Genomic DNA, 20008 nt, shown 5'->3' on the forward strand with positions numbered 1-20008 from the left:
ACTGCATAAGAAACTACTTCTTCTATCTTCCAATGGTCAGCTTATGCCAGCAAAGTGAACGTGACCACATAAAAAAAAAAAAAAAAAAAATTAAAACCTCTGCAATGCTAGGACTCATTACAACCTTCAACTTGCCTTCTGTTCAAGAAGTGCCCTGCGTAGAGAAACCCTTTGTTCCAGTTCACGCAGTTCTCGATCATGTTGAGCTTCTGCCTGCATCTTAATTTTGCTCTGATAAGCATTTAGTAGCTCCAGTTCTTGTTGCAGTTGCATCTTCAAAACCTGGCACTCAGCTTCCTGGGCCTCGTCCAGTCGCAGCTGAAAGACAAGGTGAAAAGGTTTATCCAAACAGTACCAGTCTCCTGGGCCTAACGCTGCTTTTGCACTGGAGCGAGCGGGGGTTTTAACGCCCGTGGGGGGGGGGCAAAAACAGGTTAAAATGACCCGCAAAGCGCCATGCAGTGCCATTTTGCCTGCTGTTCAGCGGCACTGCCCATTCATTTCAATGGGCAGGAGCGGTGCATACACCGCTCGTTTACCATTCCAATGATGTTGCTTGCAGGAGTTAACGTCCTGCCAGCATATCGCCTCAGTATGAAAGCACTCAGGCTTTCACACAGACTGCATGGGAGCTGTTTTTCAGGCACTTTACAGGTGCTATTTTTAGCCCAAAAGAGCCTGAAAAACTCCTCAGTGTGAAAGGGGTCTTGTGTCTAGTGATTGCCTCAATGCATCACTGATGCACATGGGAACTCTGTCTAACATGACAAAGTCACCAGTGATGGTAAACAAAAAGAGAAGAGAAAAAAAAAAAAAAAAACCCCAGCAGAACAAAAAGGATGTCTAAATGGACACTATGGTTTTCAACATCACTGTTTTCAGGATAAAAATCCTTTAAGGGGACTGTGCTGGACCTTATTTTATCTTCCTATCCAATTTCTACAATCTCATCAAAATTCGGCTTCTGTATGTATCTGAGAATACATAACGCATAAGTGCCTAAACGTTGAATCAAGCATCTAAACATAAAATGTGATGGGAGGCTTAAACATTACAGTCAAACTAGTTGGAGACTATCCCAGTTTATGTTGACTTTTAAAAATACAAGACAAGTCAGTTGTAAATGACGTGGCAATGGCAATAGGCATTCTGCAGCTGCTCTTTCATTTCAAACTACTTTTTCCATACATTGTAAAGTGTCAATGTGGAACATCTCTGTTTCTAGAGCCCACCCATGGATCACATTATCAATGTAATCTAGTAATTAAAAATGTGTGGGGTATGCATATCAAAGTCCTGATAGGTTCCTGTGCGCAATAGAGGATGCCCAGACACTGACACAAGTGGAATTGGTAAACTGCTTTTAAAGAGGAAGTAAACCCTGATGAGTTTACTTCCTCTTTTTTTCCCTGCAAAGGTAAAGAATAATGGACTACTATGCATCGCATAGTAGCCCATTATGTGTCATTTACCTGACACAGGAGCCAGCGAAGTCGCCGCTGTCCCCTGTAGTCCGCCGCATCCATCTTGCTGGTGGCGTCTCGCAGCTCCGCCGAATGACAGCGGCGAAGCCGCGATGACCTCACTCCCGCGCATGCGCACGGGAGTCGCGTCTCACAGCTCCGCCTCTGTCATTCGGCGAAGCCGCGATGACGTCACTCCCGCGCATGCGCACGGGAGTCGACAAATGCGGCAGCTCCATTCTTGGAACTGCCGCATTTAGTGCGCCTGCGCGCCACTGTCTACGGCGCATGCGCCGTAGACAGCGGTGCCCATTTTCGGGCAAATATCTCCTAAACCATATAGGTTTAGGAGATATTGCTTGGACCTACAGGTAAGCCTTAATCTAGGCTTACCTGTAGGTCAAAGTGGTTTGTAAGGGTTTACAACCACTTTAAATCAGGGATGATATGCCAAAAGGTCTTTTTTTTCTTTTTTTTTTTTACAAAACGCAATCATCTCATTAATCTGTGCTAATGAATTCCCTATACACAGCTGAGGCAGGGTCAGGGATGAAATCTTGGGCAGAGACAGGGCATGTGCTATTGTCAATTGTGGGTCCTTTACAGAGCATGGGCAATTTACCTCGATCAAGTTCCATATGTACAACACATAAGTAAATAATAAAATAAAAAACAACAAAATGTAGTGACCCAGAACAGAGTCAGCCTTCTTTAAGCAATGATGGAAGAGCAGCACAGCACGTCATGGGAATTTAGTGCCATATTAAGTGGCACGTGAAAAAAACCTTGCAAATATTTAAAGGATTTTGCAAGAAATACAAAACACAGCGACATGTAACATTCACCCTTTACTCTCTGAAGCCTCAACATTCACCCTTTAGTTTCTTGAGCTGCAAGAAACTCTTCACACTTACTGCTTGTGTGGACAACATTTCATTAATGCTATGGTCATACTGCTCAGCTAGTATAGCCAGTTTGCGAGTCTGTTCTTCTTTCAGCCGCTTCAGAACAGCTTTGTGTTCGTTCTTTGGTGTAGTTTCCAAGAGGTGGTTCCGTAACGCTTTATACTGCCGTGTCTGGATCTTGCAAGTGTCCTGGAACTGCTTCTTTATCTGCAACTCTTTAGACTGAACACACATTTAAAGAAAGAATAAGTTAAACCTATACAGGAAAAAAAAATACTTAACAGAAAAGATATCTTATTATTATTATCCCTTCTCTTTCTGTATGTGGATGATGTCACTCTAATTATTTAATTAACCTCTTGCTGACCACGCGCTGCAGATGTACTGCAGAGAGGTGGCCACAGCAATTTGTGCACTAACTTTCGCGGGCAAGCGCACTGTGAGATTGGTTCCCCCGCTGGCCAATCAGCGGTCATTCCCCGCAGAGACAGAATGGGGATCTGCCGAGGTAAACAAGGCAGGTCCCTGTTCTGTCAGGGGATGACACAGAGATCTGTCTTCCTACTAAGCACGAAGATGGATCTGTGTGTTTCCCCAGTCACACAGTACCCCATACAGCTATAAAACAGAAAACACAGTTAACCTCTTGATTGCTCCTGTTAACCCATTCCTTGCCAGTGTCATTAGTATAATGTCAGTGCATATTTTTAGCAATGATCACTGTAATGTCACTGGTTCCCAAAAAAGTCAGCTAGGTGTCTGATCTGTCCGCCACAATGTCGCAGTCCCGAAAAAAAAGCCATAAATCTAGCTAATCAATATACACTTATTGGGATTTGTTAACAAAAATATGTAGAAAAATACATATTGGCCTAAACTGATGAATACATTTATATATATATTATATTATATATATTTTTTTTGGATATTATAACAAAGTAAAAAATATAGTTTTTTTTTCAAAATTGGCGGTCTTTTTTTGTTTATAGTGCAGATAATAAAAACCGCAGAGGTGATCAAATAGCACTAAAAGAAAGTTCCATTTGTGTGAAAAAAAAAAAGGATGTCAATTTTGCTTGGGTACAACGTTGCACAACTGCACAATTGTCAGTTAAAGTAACAGTGCTGTATCGCAAAAAGTGGCCTGGTCATTAAGGGCAAGTACCTTTACCTAATCAATATACAGCTATCACATGACCCAGATCTTTCCCAACCTGTCTGCAGGGAAACATAAGCAGGAGGAGCTTCTAGTCATCTGCTGCTGGTCACATGATTGGAATACAAAGTAAAAATATAGATCAATAAACGGATTTAAATTGTTATCCAAATATATATTTGGGATTAAATCTTAATTATTTTTTGGCAACCAATCAACTAGTGTAAAAAAAAAAAAAAAAATTATATATATATATATATATATATATATATATATATATATATATATATATATATATATATATATATATATATATATATATATATATAAAAACAAAAAGAAAAACAAACAGTCAGTCCTTTGTACAAAAGGAAGCCAGCCACTTAACACTTGGACTCAACAGCTCAGCTTCAAATAAAAGAAGGAACATGGCAAATTAGACTTCCTCTAAGCACATACTAATACATAGCTGTAATACCCAGCAAAAAGGGCATTTGTTTCCACTGATACATGTTTTTAGGCCATTTGGAAGAACAAAGTCAACAATGAATTGATATGCAAGCACAAATAAAGACATTTTAAAATTGGCACCACTGGAGATGTTTAAGCCTAGTACACACTACAAGTTTTTTTTTTAGTTCAACCCAGCGGGCTGAATGAAAGAATAACATAAAAAGGACAGCTCAGGTTAGAGCTGATGTACTAACAATCAGATGTTAGTACAGCGATCTCCCTTGCTGTTCTATTGTGTTCTGACAGGGGGACACATCCCACCCCCGCCCCCCACACTCCGGGTCAGCGCTCTCAGCTATTTGCTGATTGGCAGCAGACCTTTTTCAGTCATGTAGTACACACCAGCTGCAGTACACACAGGTACAATCTGCCATTTTGAATATGTAAGTAGTATGATTACAAAATGGCCATGTAGCCCTGCCTTAACTGTGTCAACCTAAAAGTTACCTTTAGACTCTTGGGTTGCTGCCGGACTTCCATAACATGTTTGCGCCTCAGTTCTCGCTCACGTCTTTTGTTGTATTCCAGCTGGTTTGTGAGTTCAGTTTGGTGTTGTAACTTAATAAGCTCACAACGCATTCTCTGTATAGTATTGAGATGCCGAAATTCTAGTTCCTGCATGGATTCATGTTGCCGTAGTAGCATGGCGTGCTCCAAATCCTTTTGTGTCTGCCTCTTGTTCAGTTCCTATTAAATAGACCAAAAAACATTGCCTTAACGTGGCTGTAAACCTCAGACATGAAATATGAACAAAGCATATCCCTCTATACTGTGTACTTGTTTCAATCCAGAGCACTAAGTGTCATTTCTGTCCACTGCTTTCAGCACGAAACACTTAAGACAAGTTTTCCTGATACTAGGAGAAAAAAAAAAAAAAGGTGATGAGGAGGGACCTCCAGCTGATCGAGAGCCTCCTCTCTGTTCCTGTGGGGGGGGGGGGTATGTCTCTTCCCTCCAATTAGCTCTCCTCACTGAGCTTGGCGGAGTGTGACTATAGCTCCCCACCCCCTTTTTCTGAACTCTCAGAAAGATTTATAATTTAGCACTATGAACAATTGTAGAAAAGAGAGAGGGCTGCAGATAAAAATTAGGTAGGTGGATTTGTTTCAACTCTGGGTATCACCTGAGGCCAGTCACTTCACTAGGTATATGTAAGGGGTTACAACCACTTTAATTAAACCTCATTATATAATTACACTATATTACCTATGCATACATCAATGAAAAAGTGTGCGTGGATTGATATGGAACTGTTTAATAGGTCTGTTCTGCCCACACCAACCCCTCATTTTGGAACCCTTCAGAATAATGAACAGGACTTGCTACTACAGCTGCATTTTGTTTGACTTGGTTGGCAAAAAAAATGTATTTGTTAGTTAAGCTTTAATGAAAGTTTTGAAAATGCTTGTAAAAACTTTCTGTACTCCCAGCTCATCTACATAAAAGCCCATTGTGTACAATATCTTAACCACTTGCTTACTGGGCACTTAAACACCCTTCCTGCCCAGACCAATTTTCAGCTTTCGGTGCTCTCACACTTTGATTGACAATTACTCAGTCATGTAACACTGTAGCCAAATTAATTTATTTTTTTATTTTTTTGCCCTTTTTTCCCCCCCACAAATAGAGCTTTGTTTTGGTGTTATTTGATCACCTCTAGGATTTTTATTTTTTGTGCTATAAATGAAAAAAGACCGAAAATTTTGAAAAAATACGCATTTTTCTTTGTTTCTGTGATAAAAAATTTCAAATTATTAATTTTTCTTCATAAATTTTGGCCACAATTTATACTGCTACATATCATTGGTAAAAATAACCCAAATGAGTGGATATTATTTGGTCTTTGTGAAAGTTAGAGAGTCCACAAGCTGTGGTGCGAATCGCACAAAATTGATCACATCTGATGTACTGGTGGTCTCATTTCTTGTGACCCGAACAAGCCAGGAAAGTACAAATACCCCCCAAATGACCCCTTTTTTAAAGTAGACATTCCAAGGTATTTAGTAAGAGGCATGGTGAGCTTTTTGATGTTGTAATTTTTTCCCACAATTCTTTTTCCACAAAATTGTCATTGTAATAGGTTATTTCTCTCACATGGCATGTGTATACCACAAATAATGCCCCAAAATAAATTTTGCTACTCCTCCTGAGTATTACGATACATGTGTGGGTTTTCCACAGCCTGACCACATAGAGAGGCCCAACATGCAGGGAGCACCGTCACATGTTCTAGGAGCATAAATTACACATCTAACTTGTTGACTACCTATTACACTTTTGAAGGCCTTGGAGCACCAGAACAATGACACGCGACACCGACGTGGCACTGATGACAGATGGCACTGATACATGGCACTGATACATGACACTGATACATGACACTGACAGATGGCACCAATATGTGGCACTGATGACAGGTGGCACTAATACATGGCACTGATGACACGTGACACTGATAACAGATGGCACATGGCACTAATATATGGCACTGATGAGAGATGGCACTGATGCCAGGTGGCACTATGTGGCACTGATGACACGTGGCACTATGTGAGGACAGGTGTCAGTGGGGACAGGTGGGCATTTTCCTTTATTTACACTAACCGCTGTGAGATCTCACAGCGGTTCATCTCTCCCTCCTCACACACTGTTGGTGTAAGGAGGAGAGCGGCGATGAGAGATGATCTCATATATTTACATATGAGATCATCTCTCATTGGGCACGCCAATCACACTGTAAATGGCTGCTGTGATTAGCCGTTTACAGCGATCTGTGACTGGCTGTTTTAGGCGGGACACGGCCAGCACGGAACTTTCCCGATGCGTGCCCGCGGCGGCGCACAGAGGGGAAGTAAACAGGACGACATCCAGGGACGGCATCCCGGCAGTTAGCGTCCGCTCTATAGCCGTCTTTCGGCTATAGGCCGGGCACGAAGTGGTTAAAGGGTAACTTGACTTTCATGAGAAAAAAATTAGCAAAAATCTGGAGTAAATAGCGACACAAGTCATAATGTAATTGGATGTTATTAAAAATCCTTTTCAATCTGCAGCTCTGTAATTTTCTGTAAAAAGCAATGCAATACGGCAACCTGGAGGCGTTCTCTACATTGATGGTATACAGAACCCCCCCCCCCCCCCCCCAAATGTAATTTCCTGTTTGTGTGATTGGCTGAGTAATTTTCTCAGAAGTCTGCATTCAAGTATAACTAAAGGCAAAAAACTTTTACTTTAGTTTTGGAAAGGGTGGAGATGGATTAGAACCCCTGTCAATTTTTACTGCTGTCTGCCATGCCGTTAGTGAGATTCATCCTCTCTATTCATTCAGTTTACAATTATTGAAAGCAAAAATAAAAGAAAATACCAAAATTTGGGTTGTGCCCAGAAAAGTAATAGAGGGGAAATCTTCCAATAAAGACACTAGTTCTGGTGTCTTGGGGGTCGGTCCCCAAGGGATTCTCTGCATCTGCAGGGACTTCCCTTCACTTTCTGTGTAGGCTATGAAACAGATGGCAAAATAATTAACAGGGGTTATAACCCTCTCTTACTCGATGTAATGTAATTTTTGGTGAGATACTCCAAAAGGGAAAACACGTCTAAAGGGATGCAGACCCCACCACTTTCTTCATTACTGCCCTGCAGGTGCAACAGCCGATTGATAAATAAAAAGTCACTCACAGATTCAGTTAGCACATGGACACAGACAAACAGCTATTTCTTCAGAACAGCAAAATGTAGGAATCTGCAACAAAGTTTGTTAAAATCCTTGCATGTACATTGATCAACCAGAGGGGAATGTTTTTTGGAGTTAAAGGAAGGAAAGACTGCATAACAAACCAATTAAATGTTGCTTGTCCATAGCTTTGATAATCTCTACAGACATACTACTAAAACGCCATCTAAATACAGTTTTTCTATGCAGTCACATAGGCACAATGCTTCAGTTGGGAAGGATGTCTCTGCTGGCAGACAATGCTGTTGAACCCCATAGTGCAATCACGTCACTCTTGGAAGTCAGTAGTCCCAGGCTGCTGTCAGAGAATTCACACCCACCAGCTGCAACATTAAAAGAAGGAAGGGGACAGAGCTGGCGCTCTGCAGTCAGGTGACCGCATAGAAAAAATGAGGAGAAAAAAAAAAGGGCATTCAGATGGCAATTTAGTAGAAAATTTCTAAGACCAGGAGTGTTAAGAATATATAAGAATGCGTTAGGCCTACATAACACCACCTTCTCCTCTCCATGGCAGGGGGAGGCATTTTATAGTCCACTGAGATAGCATTACAGTATGTAAAAAAAATAAACTGTATGATCCTGACATTTTTGGGACTCAAGAAATGAAATCAGCCATCAGTACTGACTCATTTTCAGATATATACCATAGTTTGTGTACTGTAGAACTTTACTACAGACCAAATATACACTGATTTTGGTTATTTTCACCAAAGAAATGTAGCAGAATACTTTTTGGTAAAAAATTATTATTTATAAAATGTTAAAGAATTATTTTAGGAAAAACTTTTTTTTTCCCCTTTAAAATTTTCAGTAATTTCGTTTATCAAAAAATAAAACTCCGGTGTTGATTAAATATCTCCACCAAAAAGAAAGCTCTAGTTGTGTGAACAAAACTATATAAATTTAGTTTGGGTATAGTGCTGCAGGACCACGCAATTGTCATTCAAAGTGTGAGAGTGCTGTAAGCTGAAAATTGAAGTGGCTAAATAGACAGTTTGGACCAAGCTGGTCCAAACTATTTACTTTAGTAAACGTTGCAGTGACTGTGTGACCTGTATAAAACTATATGTAGCGTTAGCTACATACAGTATACAGCTCTGTGTTTCGGCAGTGGGATGAGAACTTCCCATCTTGCTGCAAGAACAAATTGAGTCACGCTGAATGCTATTCAGTGATCCAGAGGAAGCTTTGTATTCCAAGAATGAATACAAAGCTTTACCATAAGCCTGCCTCTCCACCTCAGCCAATAAGAGAAAGCTTTGGAACCATTCATAGAATCCAAAGCTTCCTCTGAATTGCTGAGTAGTGTTTAGCCAGACTCAATTTATTCTGTGTGCAGGATGGGAAGTTCTCATCTTGCTGCTGGGACACAATGCTGTATACTGTGCGTAGCTGAGGCTACATAGTTTTATACAGCAAACACAGGTGCTGTAACTGTTAGTGAAGTAAATAGATTATTTGTACCAGCTAACTCAAAACTATTTAACCACTAGAGATCCGCGCTATAGCCGAATGAGGGCTACAGCGCGGACCTGCTTTGCCGAGACGACATCTATTGACGTCGTCCCGTGCACGAGCGGCCTGCGCGCCCCCTGAGGGGCGCGCGCGGCGCGCTCTGTGATCAGCGAGTCTATGAGACTCGCCTGATCACGGATCGACCCCTTGCCACGTGATCAGCTGTCAGCCAATGACAGCTGATCATGTGACACAGCCAGTAATCGGCAAAAAAAAAAAAAGCCGATCACCGGCACCCATCAGTGCCACCCATCAGTGACCACAATCTGCCTCAACAACAGTGCTGCACCCCAGTGCCACATATCCGTGCCCATAATTGTCATCTACCAGTGCCCATCAGTTCCATCTATCAGTGGTACCTATCAGTGCCCCTTAGTGCCACCCATCAGTGCCATCTTATCTGTGCCCATCTTTGCCCACCAGTGCCGCCTTATCTGTGCCCACCAGTGCCGCCCACCAGTGCCACCTCATCAGCGCATTTCAATGAAGGAGAAAAATGACCTGTTTGCAAAATTTTATAACAAACTATGAAACATGATTTTTTTATTTTGCATCTTTTTTTGTTTGTTTAGCAAAAAATAAAACTCCCAGCTGTAATTAAATACCACCAAAAGAAAGCTCTATTTGTGGGAAAAAAATGATAAAAATTTCATTTGGGTACAGTGTTCTATGGCCGCACAATGGTCATTCAAAGTGCATCAGCGCTGAAAGCTGAAAATTGGTCTGGGCAGGACCAAATAAAAAATGGAAATCGGCTTTAACCGCTTGCCGACCAGCCGCCATCATTTTACTGCGGCAGGTTGGCACGATCTCGCGAGCTGTCATAGCTATACGCGGGATCAGGATAGCAGGCGTGCGCGCACACTGCACTGCGGGGGTGCCGATGCTCATGGCCGACGGTCGTAATGAACACCGGCCACAAACGATCGCAAGCACGAGAGGCAGAACAAGGACGTGTGTGTGTGTGTATATAAACACACAAATCCCTATTCTGTGGGGAGTGACAGATCATGAGTTCCTAATAGCTAGGAACCACCATCTGTCATTTCCTCTAGATCAAATACCACCAAAAGAAAGCTCCATTTGTGGGGAAAAAAAAAAGGACGTCAATTTTGTTTGGATACAGAGGCGCACGACCTCGCAATTGTCAGTTAAAGCGAAACAGTGCCATATCGCAAAAAATGGCACAGTCATTTAGCAGCCAAATCTTCCGGGGCTGAAGTGGTTAAGATCAGCAAGAATTTTACTTTTGCTGTGCTGCATTCTTGATATATTTCAATATAAATTTTGGTCCCATTCTAATACTGGCTTGTTAAAAATGTATCAAGTCTTCCAATAGATTTTAATATATTGACAGATTTTATTTCAGTTACATTCTTGTTAGAAACTGTTATTTACTTTACTAAACGCTGGAGTAAAATTACCTATATGAACTCTTATACCTACTAAACTATTTATAAATCTGTTCAGCTATCCTTGTGATTCCTATAATTTTTCCGTACTGCATAGCCATGAGGCATCACTGCTACTTACTATTGCAGTTTTGGGTGGCAACTCCCCACTATACTATGAATTAATGAATTGCATTCCTATATGAAACTGTATGTACTGCTTCTCCTGCTAACTGCCTAATAAAAACCACAAAAAGTCCCAGGGCCCAATGACATTTGCAGCAGTGTAAACTACAACAGAGCATGATTACTTGCAGAAATTATAGGAAACAGGCAGTTATATGATCAACATTATAAAATGCATTAAACTGTTTTAGCCAAATGTCCCTGGAGTTCTGCTCAAAACAGCAACCTACCTCTCTAACTAGATCCTGTTCAAGATTATGTCTACTAAGCAGCATCCGCCTCTTGAACCGACGGCACTCCAGCTCTAGGTACTGCCTCTGACGTCGGAGAAGATTGGCTTCTTCCTCCGCTTGGAAATGCTGGAAATTTTCCTTCTGCTTTGATAGCCATTCCTGTTTCTCTTTCTTTGGAGTGCTCTGGTTTTCATTCAGCTCCTGGTGAGAAAACTTGTCAGCCATCATAACCACACAATACAATGAGTTTATGTTTATTTTCAACAATATTTCCGTGCTCATCACTTCGTACATACACATCCTCATCTTTTCATAGTTATTAAACTAGATGATCTCTAACACATTTTGTTTCCTGCTAAAAAGTCATCTTCCACCTTCTGTACTTTTTCATATTGGTGCTCAGAAAAAATATATCATCGAGAGAGACCTTCTCTTTAACCCTTCCACTACCAGAACCTATTTTGCTTCTTTTTTGCACACATTAATTTCAGTAGCTACAAAAGCAGCATCTGCTGACTTCATAAATACTCACCTGTCCAAGGATCCAGTGCTGTCCTCACCCAGCCCGGTTCCTTATCTGTCTTTGGGTCCTCTGCATGTTTACTGTGGCTAGCCAGCTGTGGCTCAATGCAGCTTTACAGCCGCCTGCCCACGACTCCCTGCAGCTGAACAGCTGGCTGCCCAATGTGCACAAGCTTTGTGAATAGCCCCATAGCCTTCGTGGACCTGTGACGTCTCACAGAAAACTGCGGGTATGTGGGTGGGGTGTGTGGAAGTTTGTTGGAGAACCTCCTCTGGGACCACCTAGACGATCCAAGCTGAAGTGGGTAGCGGGTACCTGTAACAACTAGGTACCCACATCCCCTCCAAAAAATGCTACAAATATGGCAGAGGAGGAAGCGTTTTGGGTGAAGCTCTGCTTTAGGTCTAAAGATTACTTAAAGCGGTAGTAAACCCACCCACATCAATACTACATTCATTATATTATATATATATATATATATATATATATATATATATATATATATATATATATATATTATTTTTTTTTTTTTTTATTATATTTAATGCTTATTTTCTTAATCATCCAAAAGATTATTTCAGCATATTCGCAGGCGCAATCTTCACTGTGGTCTTCCATGTCTGAATTGCTCTGTATTTCTGCCCACAGAACGTCTTGTCTCTATAATCACGCTCATTCGCACTAGTAAAGATATTCAAGCCTCTTCTTAGTTTCCGGTTACTATGGAAACAAATAGAAACTAATAACAGTGTGCTTCAGAAAGGAGTGACCATACCTCCTGGAGCACGCTGTGCAGGAATTCTGATTAAGCATTGCGGGATGTCGGGGCTGATGTCTAAAACAGGAAAAAGACCCAGCCCAAACATGGACACTGAATCTTCCCGGCAGGGTCTCGGCTTGCCGGAATGAATGAGGATACGGCGCGTGTGCGGTATATGTAATGACTTGAGAAAATATCGATAACACGGACAGGAGGCAGGTACAGTAAAAATGACTCATGGCAATTCATTCTTAACAAAAAACGAATAAATGATATGCAAAGACAAAATTTTGGGTTTACTACCACTTTAAAGCCTCCCAAATAATATATACTTTCTGAAAGCAGAGACCTGGATCGAAAAAAAAAAATGGTGGTAACGTCAATGTTTTAGGTCACATGATTTCAACGGTTCATCAAGTTAAACATTTTAGTTAATAATACACATAAGTTAATTGTGTGGGACACAAACATTTTACTTACATTTTTTGGTAAAATATAAAAGAAGAGGTTACATTAGGTAAACAGATAACACAACATCTCAAGGCTTAAAATTGTGTGTGCCTGTGAAAGTCCGTCCTCTAAATTTTCCATGGGCAACACTTTAAAAGCCCCTGGGATGTCATCAGTATAGGGCTAACCATACATAGGTGTCCCCGACGTTTGTGTTTACGTTCATATGTGTGGATAGGCACAAATTATTTTCGAGGGGAGGAAAGGTTTAAGTGCTTGGGTGCAAGTACTATTATTTCCACTAAACTTTTTTTAAATTACATTGGGGACCAAAAGTCACATATGTGATAATATTTTGTTGTGATAGGTTCCCTTAATTGAGAATTTGGGTGTCTTTTAGAACCCTCATGTATGAGGGGATACGTGGAAATGTCAGGTGTCTGTACAAAGCATCACTTCGGAGTCCAGCTATCACTTTGCACAGCCGCTATGGCCGAGGAAAAAAACAGAATGCAATCTCATAAGACCCCTGATGTCTCTTTAAAAAGAAAAGCATCTTAACAGTCTCTGATTCTTTTTTATAGCATGTCTGCAGTATCTGACTAACATTTCATGTGCTGATTATTATATGTGGCCCTTTAATGACATCAAGTATTGCCATGAAGGTCTCCTATATGTAGTACAGTGACCACCAATGATGTAAAGCATACCTCTTTTAGCTGTTCTTTGCGCAACTTATATTCACGTTTCTGTGACTCTAAGAAGCTATTCAGCTCTTTCTTCTGTTGAGCCTGAATGTGCTGTTGGAACTTCTTTTCTTCATTAGCCATCAGCTTTAACTGTTACAAAAATAAATACATTAAATCAAATAGTGTTTTAAAGTTTGACATATGTAGGAACATTGTAATGTTTGAGGTTTCATACATTAATTCGGCATTATCACAACTCAGAAAAAAAAGTAACACTGGTCAATAGACAATCATATGTACAATAGTACTAATAGTGGCTTTAAAGTGACTTAACTATCGTTAAGCCTAGAATAAGGACTTCCGTGCCGTTTCGTCCCCAGAATGTGCTGTCACCGAAGGCTCCCATGTGCATTCATGGGAGTGACCTCACGCGGCTCCGGCCAGTCACAGAGCTGGAGTCCACGGCCCCCGGAAGGAAGAGGGGGCGAAGATGGATGCAGCCTGCACAGGGGACAGTGATGGATTTGTTTGCAGGCAAGTTTCACATAATGGGCTAGTATGCAATGCATACTAGACCATTATGCTTTTAATTTGCAGGCTTTGCAGGGAGCAAAAGAGGAATAACCACCATTCAGGGTTTACTTTCTCTTTAATGCCTTACACTAAAAAGCATATTTGCACTTCTGCAGCTAAACTGCAATATTATCTACTTTATCTGGGTTCCTGAGGGAATTCCTACTTAGTTTTCCCTAATGTGACATGCTAAGGAAGGGGGCTGGGAGATTATGTTTACCATAATTAAAACCGACTTATTATATATCTCATTTGCGTTCTATGGTCTTGGAATAAATAAAAAAAACTGAGGGAAAGTGGGAAATTAAATTTAAATTACATGGTCTTAAAACATCATTAAACACAAAAGCAAACATTATATTACAGCATACCAATTCCTAAATGTGATGGCTGTATAGTTTCGCTTTTTAGGCCTTCTTTCTTCTATTTTCACCAGGTAATCCAGCCACCAAGTCTGTTATTCACAGCCCTCTCCAGCAGAATGCATCAGTTTACATGGATGAGACAAACCACTTAACACTGGCAGGTGTGATTCAATTGATCATCTTATTTATTCAAGCAAAACATTTATCCTAAAAAGAAAAACTGCTGTCGTTCCTTATAAAGTGCGAGCTGAAATTTGGCTTTAGTTTGTTAGTGGTTCTAAATCTGCTAATTCTGCTAAATCCAAGCTAATAATTTATAATCAGCTACAGCAAACATTTTTCTTCCCTTTTGTGATAAAGATTTTCCATAATTAAATAAGCTGGTCCGAGTAGGCACCCATGTCAGTGTTAAATGGTACTGACTGGATCACCAGGTGACAATAGAAGAAAATGAATGCAGCCATCATATCTAAGAAATGGTAAGTTGTAATATAATAAGTGTTTGCTTTTGTGGTTAGCACTGCTTTATGTTTAGACCCCATTAGTTCACCTCTTTGTCCATGGCTGCTTGGTGTTTTTTAATGAGTTTTTCCATTTCTGCTGCAAAGTTGTTACGTTGGGTTTCGAGATCTTTGTCTAGTCGGAGCCGATGTTCGTCCATCTCAGCCTTTAGCTTGTTCTCTAGTGCCATCAGTTGCTTTTGATGCTGCCGCCTCATGCGCTTGTATCCAGACATCTGTTCTCGCAGCTCTGAGTCTTGCTCATGTTCCTGGATTTGCCTCGTCACCTGAAAAAGACAGAATGGATCAACATTTGGAATATACTTTTGAACTGGATTTATTTTAAAATATAGTTAGTATAATTGCTGCATTTTTTAAAGACTGCTTGACTGATGCCATGGGTATATAGTATGGGCATTGCTATAAAGCACAATGCCAAAATAGAAACGACAGACAGTAGAATGATTTCTGTAGAATTCCCTCAACCCCAAATCTATGAAACAGTTTTGCATCTTACTAGTCAAGTGAATACAGCAAGGTCTTTATCAAGCAAAAAGATGTCAGGGTGACCATACACAAATCATATGCCTTAACAGGGTCCAACGACAACATGCGATGCATTTAACATTTTCTATATATATTCTAGTTTTGGACAAAGTGAGGAACCGTTAGAACCTATGTTGGGTTTACATTTTTTTCTTTATTCCATTTAGAAAAAAGAATTCTTGCGTTTTGTAAGGGGACCGTTTCATGATAGATACATGTTCCAGTGACAACTGTCAAAAGGTGAGATACCCCCCCCCATTCTCCAGGAAAGGAAGTGAAAGTAACATCCACAGTGTGGACACAGAGCAATGAAACCTGACAGAGGTTCTAACTCCAAAACTAGAAAATGTTCTGGCTGGTGTTTAGTTTAAGAAAACATGTCCAAAGCATACAAATTTACATTAGCAGTAAGTTAATGTTTCAAGGTTTGCATAAACTGCACATATAAAAAGGATTTTCTGACACGTTCCTATACTACCTTGCAAATAATTTTTTTGGGACTTTTTTTAATGATCCAGAATCATAAAAGACCCATAAAAGAATACTTGGCTTTTGAAAGTTGAAACGCATGTAGCACAGTTTACCAAAGCAACACAGTAACTCATTAAGGAAAAAAAAAATGATTATTAATGCCATCAGTCAATGATACCATAGGAGAAATTAACCTACCAATGAAGCAGTACGAATAGTGGCAAAGTGCTCTCTGTTGCGATAATGAGACTTGTGACGGGACACTTGGGGAGGAGATTGCGGCTCTGATGGTCGAGCTCTAGCTTCAGGTTCTTCTGGGTAATTTTCTTCCTCCTTCAAATTTAATAGGAAACATGAGTAACAAAGTTTAAAAGGAAATTCAATTTCTACCTTGTTGATTTCAGAACAAAAACTGCCATACTGTCAAACACATTAATGGGGAAGATCATTTTTACAATAATATTATTATTAATAATATATATATATATATATATATATATATATATATATATATATATATATATATATATATATATATATATATATATATATATATATATATATATATATATATATATATTTTTTTTTTTTTTTTTTCATATGCAAGTGAAAATGCATTTTTTTAAGGTTTTTTCTAGGAAACTGTAAAGCATTGCACCCACGATGAGCAGATCATGGGTGTAATGCAAAAGTTGTGAATATGTCTGCCCGTATCTCCGATATAGGCAAGCAGTTATACTGACAGGAAGCTCAGAGAACTACCAAGAGCGATCAACATCACTCTGGTAGTTCAGTGAGAACTACAAGCCGAAAGCCACAAAGGCTATTGGGACTTGAAGTTTTCCCATTCACAGGGTACTGTGAATGAATAAAGCAAACGGGCGGACGGACCGTTTTGTGTTAGCTAGTGGTCAAAATGAGGACTCGGGGGTCTGGTGCATTTGTAATATATGTTTTTTTTAACTTTAAAAAAATAAATAAATAAATAATGATCCTTCCGCAGGCTACACGTTACACCTGAATATGGGTGTAACAAGTAACAAAGGGTGTCTATTAAAAAAACTGAAGATATAAGAGAAAATATGTGACACACTGCAGAATCCAAGAACCAGATGCTGGTTGCAGACCATAGCATTTCTATATGTGCACTGGAAGCAAGCTCGTCTCAGTATAGAATGCATCTCTGATGTGCAGTGCTCTAGAAATGCGTAACCTTCGAGTGTGGCCTAGATTAATCTATATGTAAAGTCAAAAACCTTCTTAAAGCATGCTCCTTTAAATGCAATTATCCTTAAATTCATTTAAAAAAAAAACTACCTGCTGGAAATGGCAGTTTCAATATACCGTATTTATCGGCTTACAACATGCACAGGCATATAACACACGCCTTCATTTTAAGAGGGAAGTTTCAGGGAAAAAAAACTAAAATTTTAAATAAAGAACTTTGACGCAAAATAAAGGGTCACCATCCATCAATGCAGCCTGATCGGTGTCCATCTGCAGCCTCACCTATGCAACTGAATGCAGCCTGCACAGTGCTGCAATGACCTGTGTACCCGGCAATCAGTCACACATAGTCCCGCCTTCAGCGATAGAAAGAACAGTGGTCCAATGCCAGGCCAGGAGGCAGGACTGTGTGTGACTGAGCACCGGGTACACAGGAGATCGCGGCTGTGTATAATCCGGCCGTGCTCAGCACTCCTCTTCCCTGAGAGACAGCAGGAATCAGCGTATAAAATGCACACACAATTTCCCCCCTGATTTTCAGGAGGGAAAAGTACATGTTTTACGTAGATAAATACGGTACATCTGACAAGTTTCCCAAAGGCTATTAACACTTTCACATCTTTTCGATGGAGAAAAGACAAACGAATGGCTGACAAATACAAAATGGATCAAAAAGGACCAAAACTAAAACAATGACAGGGGATATAGCCTAGAGTTCATGGAAAAAGAATACTTGTCATTTATAAGAAAATTTGGCCCAACATTGTTTCAATATGTTAAAACAGAAAAAAAAGACCAAAAAAAAAAAAATAAAATAAAAAAAAACCCCTCCACCCACCTCCTCTTTTCCCACTCACCTAAAACCTAATCAGCTTAAAATATAACCGGTCATAAAAAGAACTGTAATGGAGATACAAAGTCAATAAGCATATCTTCCTCTGCACAGTTCCCACCATCATGATGTACCTGCGTTGGGACTGGAGTGAGCCAGCAGCTACTGCTAGGTGAATATCACCCGACATTAGGGGGGCAGCAGTGGTAACGATCAGGTTACAGTTTAAGAACCTGCAGCATTATATATACTGGTAATTTCAATATTGATTCTGCAAATACTTGTTTTTCTGTAATATTTAAACATTCGGAACAGATACTTACTGTATGTACACACACACACGCTGTATAAAAAAGCCATAAAATTATTTATTCAAGCAACAAACACTCACAGGTTTTAAATGGATGACAGAGCTGTTGGACATCACGGTATGATCTCCTTCCATCATTTCCAATTCACTCTTGTCATCTGAGGCATCCGGAAGACTATTCACACTACTGCTTTGGCTACTGGCACTAATAGACATGCTTGGAATAGACTGGTTACTGCCGATGCTGTTCACAGTTCCTGTTCTGCCAACTCCATGCTCTTGCTCCTAAGAAGGAAATAAAACCACCATTGTGAAAAGAACCTTCCACCACTCATACACCATCATGTATTCTCTCCTGAACAAGACTTTGGTGGGGTTTTTTCTGCCTCTAAACTCCTGTTAATGCCAAGAGTATGCATGCACACACAGGCTAACATGGAGGAACATTTAGAGGCAGAGGAGAAAAAAAAAGATCAAACGCCTGTAAAAGCAGCGTTTTTGAGCTCAAGTGTGCACGAGGCATTCAAGTTTTCAAGGTTTCCTTGATTTCTGTCTAACTTTATGCGCAATAGACTAACAAATACATATTTAGCTTTCTAACCACATATTAGGCATTGTGTACATGTATTAGACATGAAAACACAATATTGCTTCATATCAACTGTAGTATAAACTACCAAGCAGAATCAAAGCACGAATGACTGATTTAAAAAAGGGGGTAAACTGCACTATTGGGAAAAACCCTCCCTCTAAGCAGCAACTCAAATCGTAGAAAAAGCTGCGCTCAAAACCAAAAATAATTTTTTGTGCTAAATACAAACTATATGCAATTAATAACGTGAGTGATTAAATATATATAAAATGTGAATATCAGATAATAAATAAATAATTTGGTTAAACACATAAACCATATGATAAAAAAAAATTATTTTACAAGAATAATCCCCTATACCATAAAAATCTCATGTGGTTAAATTAATCGAAAATCTGCAAATGCAGAAAAGTGAAGGACACCAAAATTGATATGCATGCCCTCATAAAATTACACTTCTGAAATAATAATCTCCAAAAAAACTCGAATTAAAGGTGAAGGCAATATAAAGTGAAACAAAAAATAAAATAAAAAAATAGTCCCATTAAATCCCGAAGATGGATGTTAATCAGCAAGTGATATAAATTCATGTAGAAAAAATGACATCCACATCCCTTCGTGTAAAAGGTAATCCAAAGAAAACACCTCCACCGATAGGAAGAGAAGGGGGGAGCCCGCTTATCGGAACTTAAGACCTCAGTGTTACCCGAGATCAAAAGAGCACATAAATCCGAGATCTGACCGAACCATCACAGGAGCCTCAGCGGGATGTCCTCAATGCAGATACCAGTTGGTAAAACGAAGGTGCCAAAATTCATATGGATAAAACAGAGAGAGCTCCCATAGTGTAAAAACCCAGCTCCCAGAGAATGTGTGCCTGTGGCTATTGCCCAGCCAGGGCCTTTTCCTCAAGATTTTCCAGGACCAATCCAGTTGTCCAGTCTGTGGAGATTCTGCTGGTTCTGCTGGTCAGGACTATGAACTCCAGAATCCGTCTGCTACCAACCGATACTCTTTACGTCACTTGGTAATAAGGTTGTGGCTTACAGTCCTGTGCGCACTGTTTAGTTTGCCCTCA

General features: G+C 40.0%; 1 protein-coding gene across 2 annotated transcripts in view; it reads right to left on the reverse strand.

Annotated features, from left to right (window-relative positions):
* Positions 1-20008, reverse strand: part of TAOK1 (TAO kinase 1) — a 141732-nt gene that overhangs the window by 15354 nt on the left and 106370 nt on the right. For both annotated transcript variants that reach the window (XM_077480362.1, XM_077480363.1), the window contains exons 13-20: positions 18420-18623; positions 16168-16302; positions 15003-15239; positions 13536-13664; positions 11090-11293; positions 4485-4724; positions 2378-2590; positions 136-318 (exon numbers count right to left, since the gene is read on the reverse strand). In XM_077480362.1, the coding sequence (XP_077336488.1) occupies positions 136-318; positions 2378-2590; positions 4485-4724; positions 11090-11293; positions 13536-13664; positions 15003-15239; positions 16168-16302; positions 18420-18623 (1545 nt within the window). The remainder of the gene's footprint in view (positions 1-135; positions 319-2377; positions 2591-4484; positions 4725-11089; positions 11294-13535; positions 13665-15002; positions 15240-16167; positions 16303-18419; positions 18624-20008) is intronic.

The sequence above is a fragment of the Lithobates pipiens genome, unplaced genomic scaffold, assembly GCF_037356315.1.
Source record: "Lithobates pipiens isolate NorthernLeopardFrog02 unplaced genomic scaffold, aLitPip1_a1.2 Scaffold_16, whole genome shotgun sequence".
Taxonomy (NCBI): domain Eukaryota; kingdom Metazoa; phylum Chordata; class Amphibia; order Anura; family Ranidae; genus Lithobates; species Lithobates pipiens.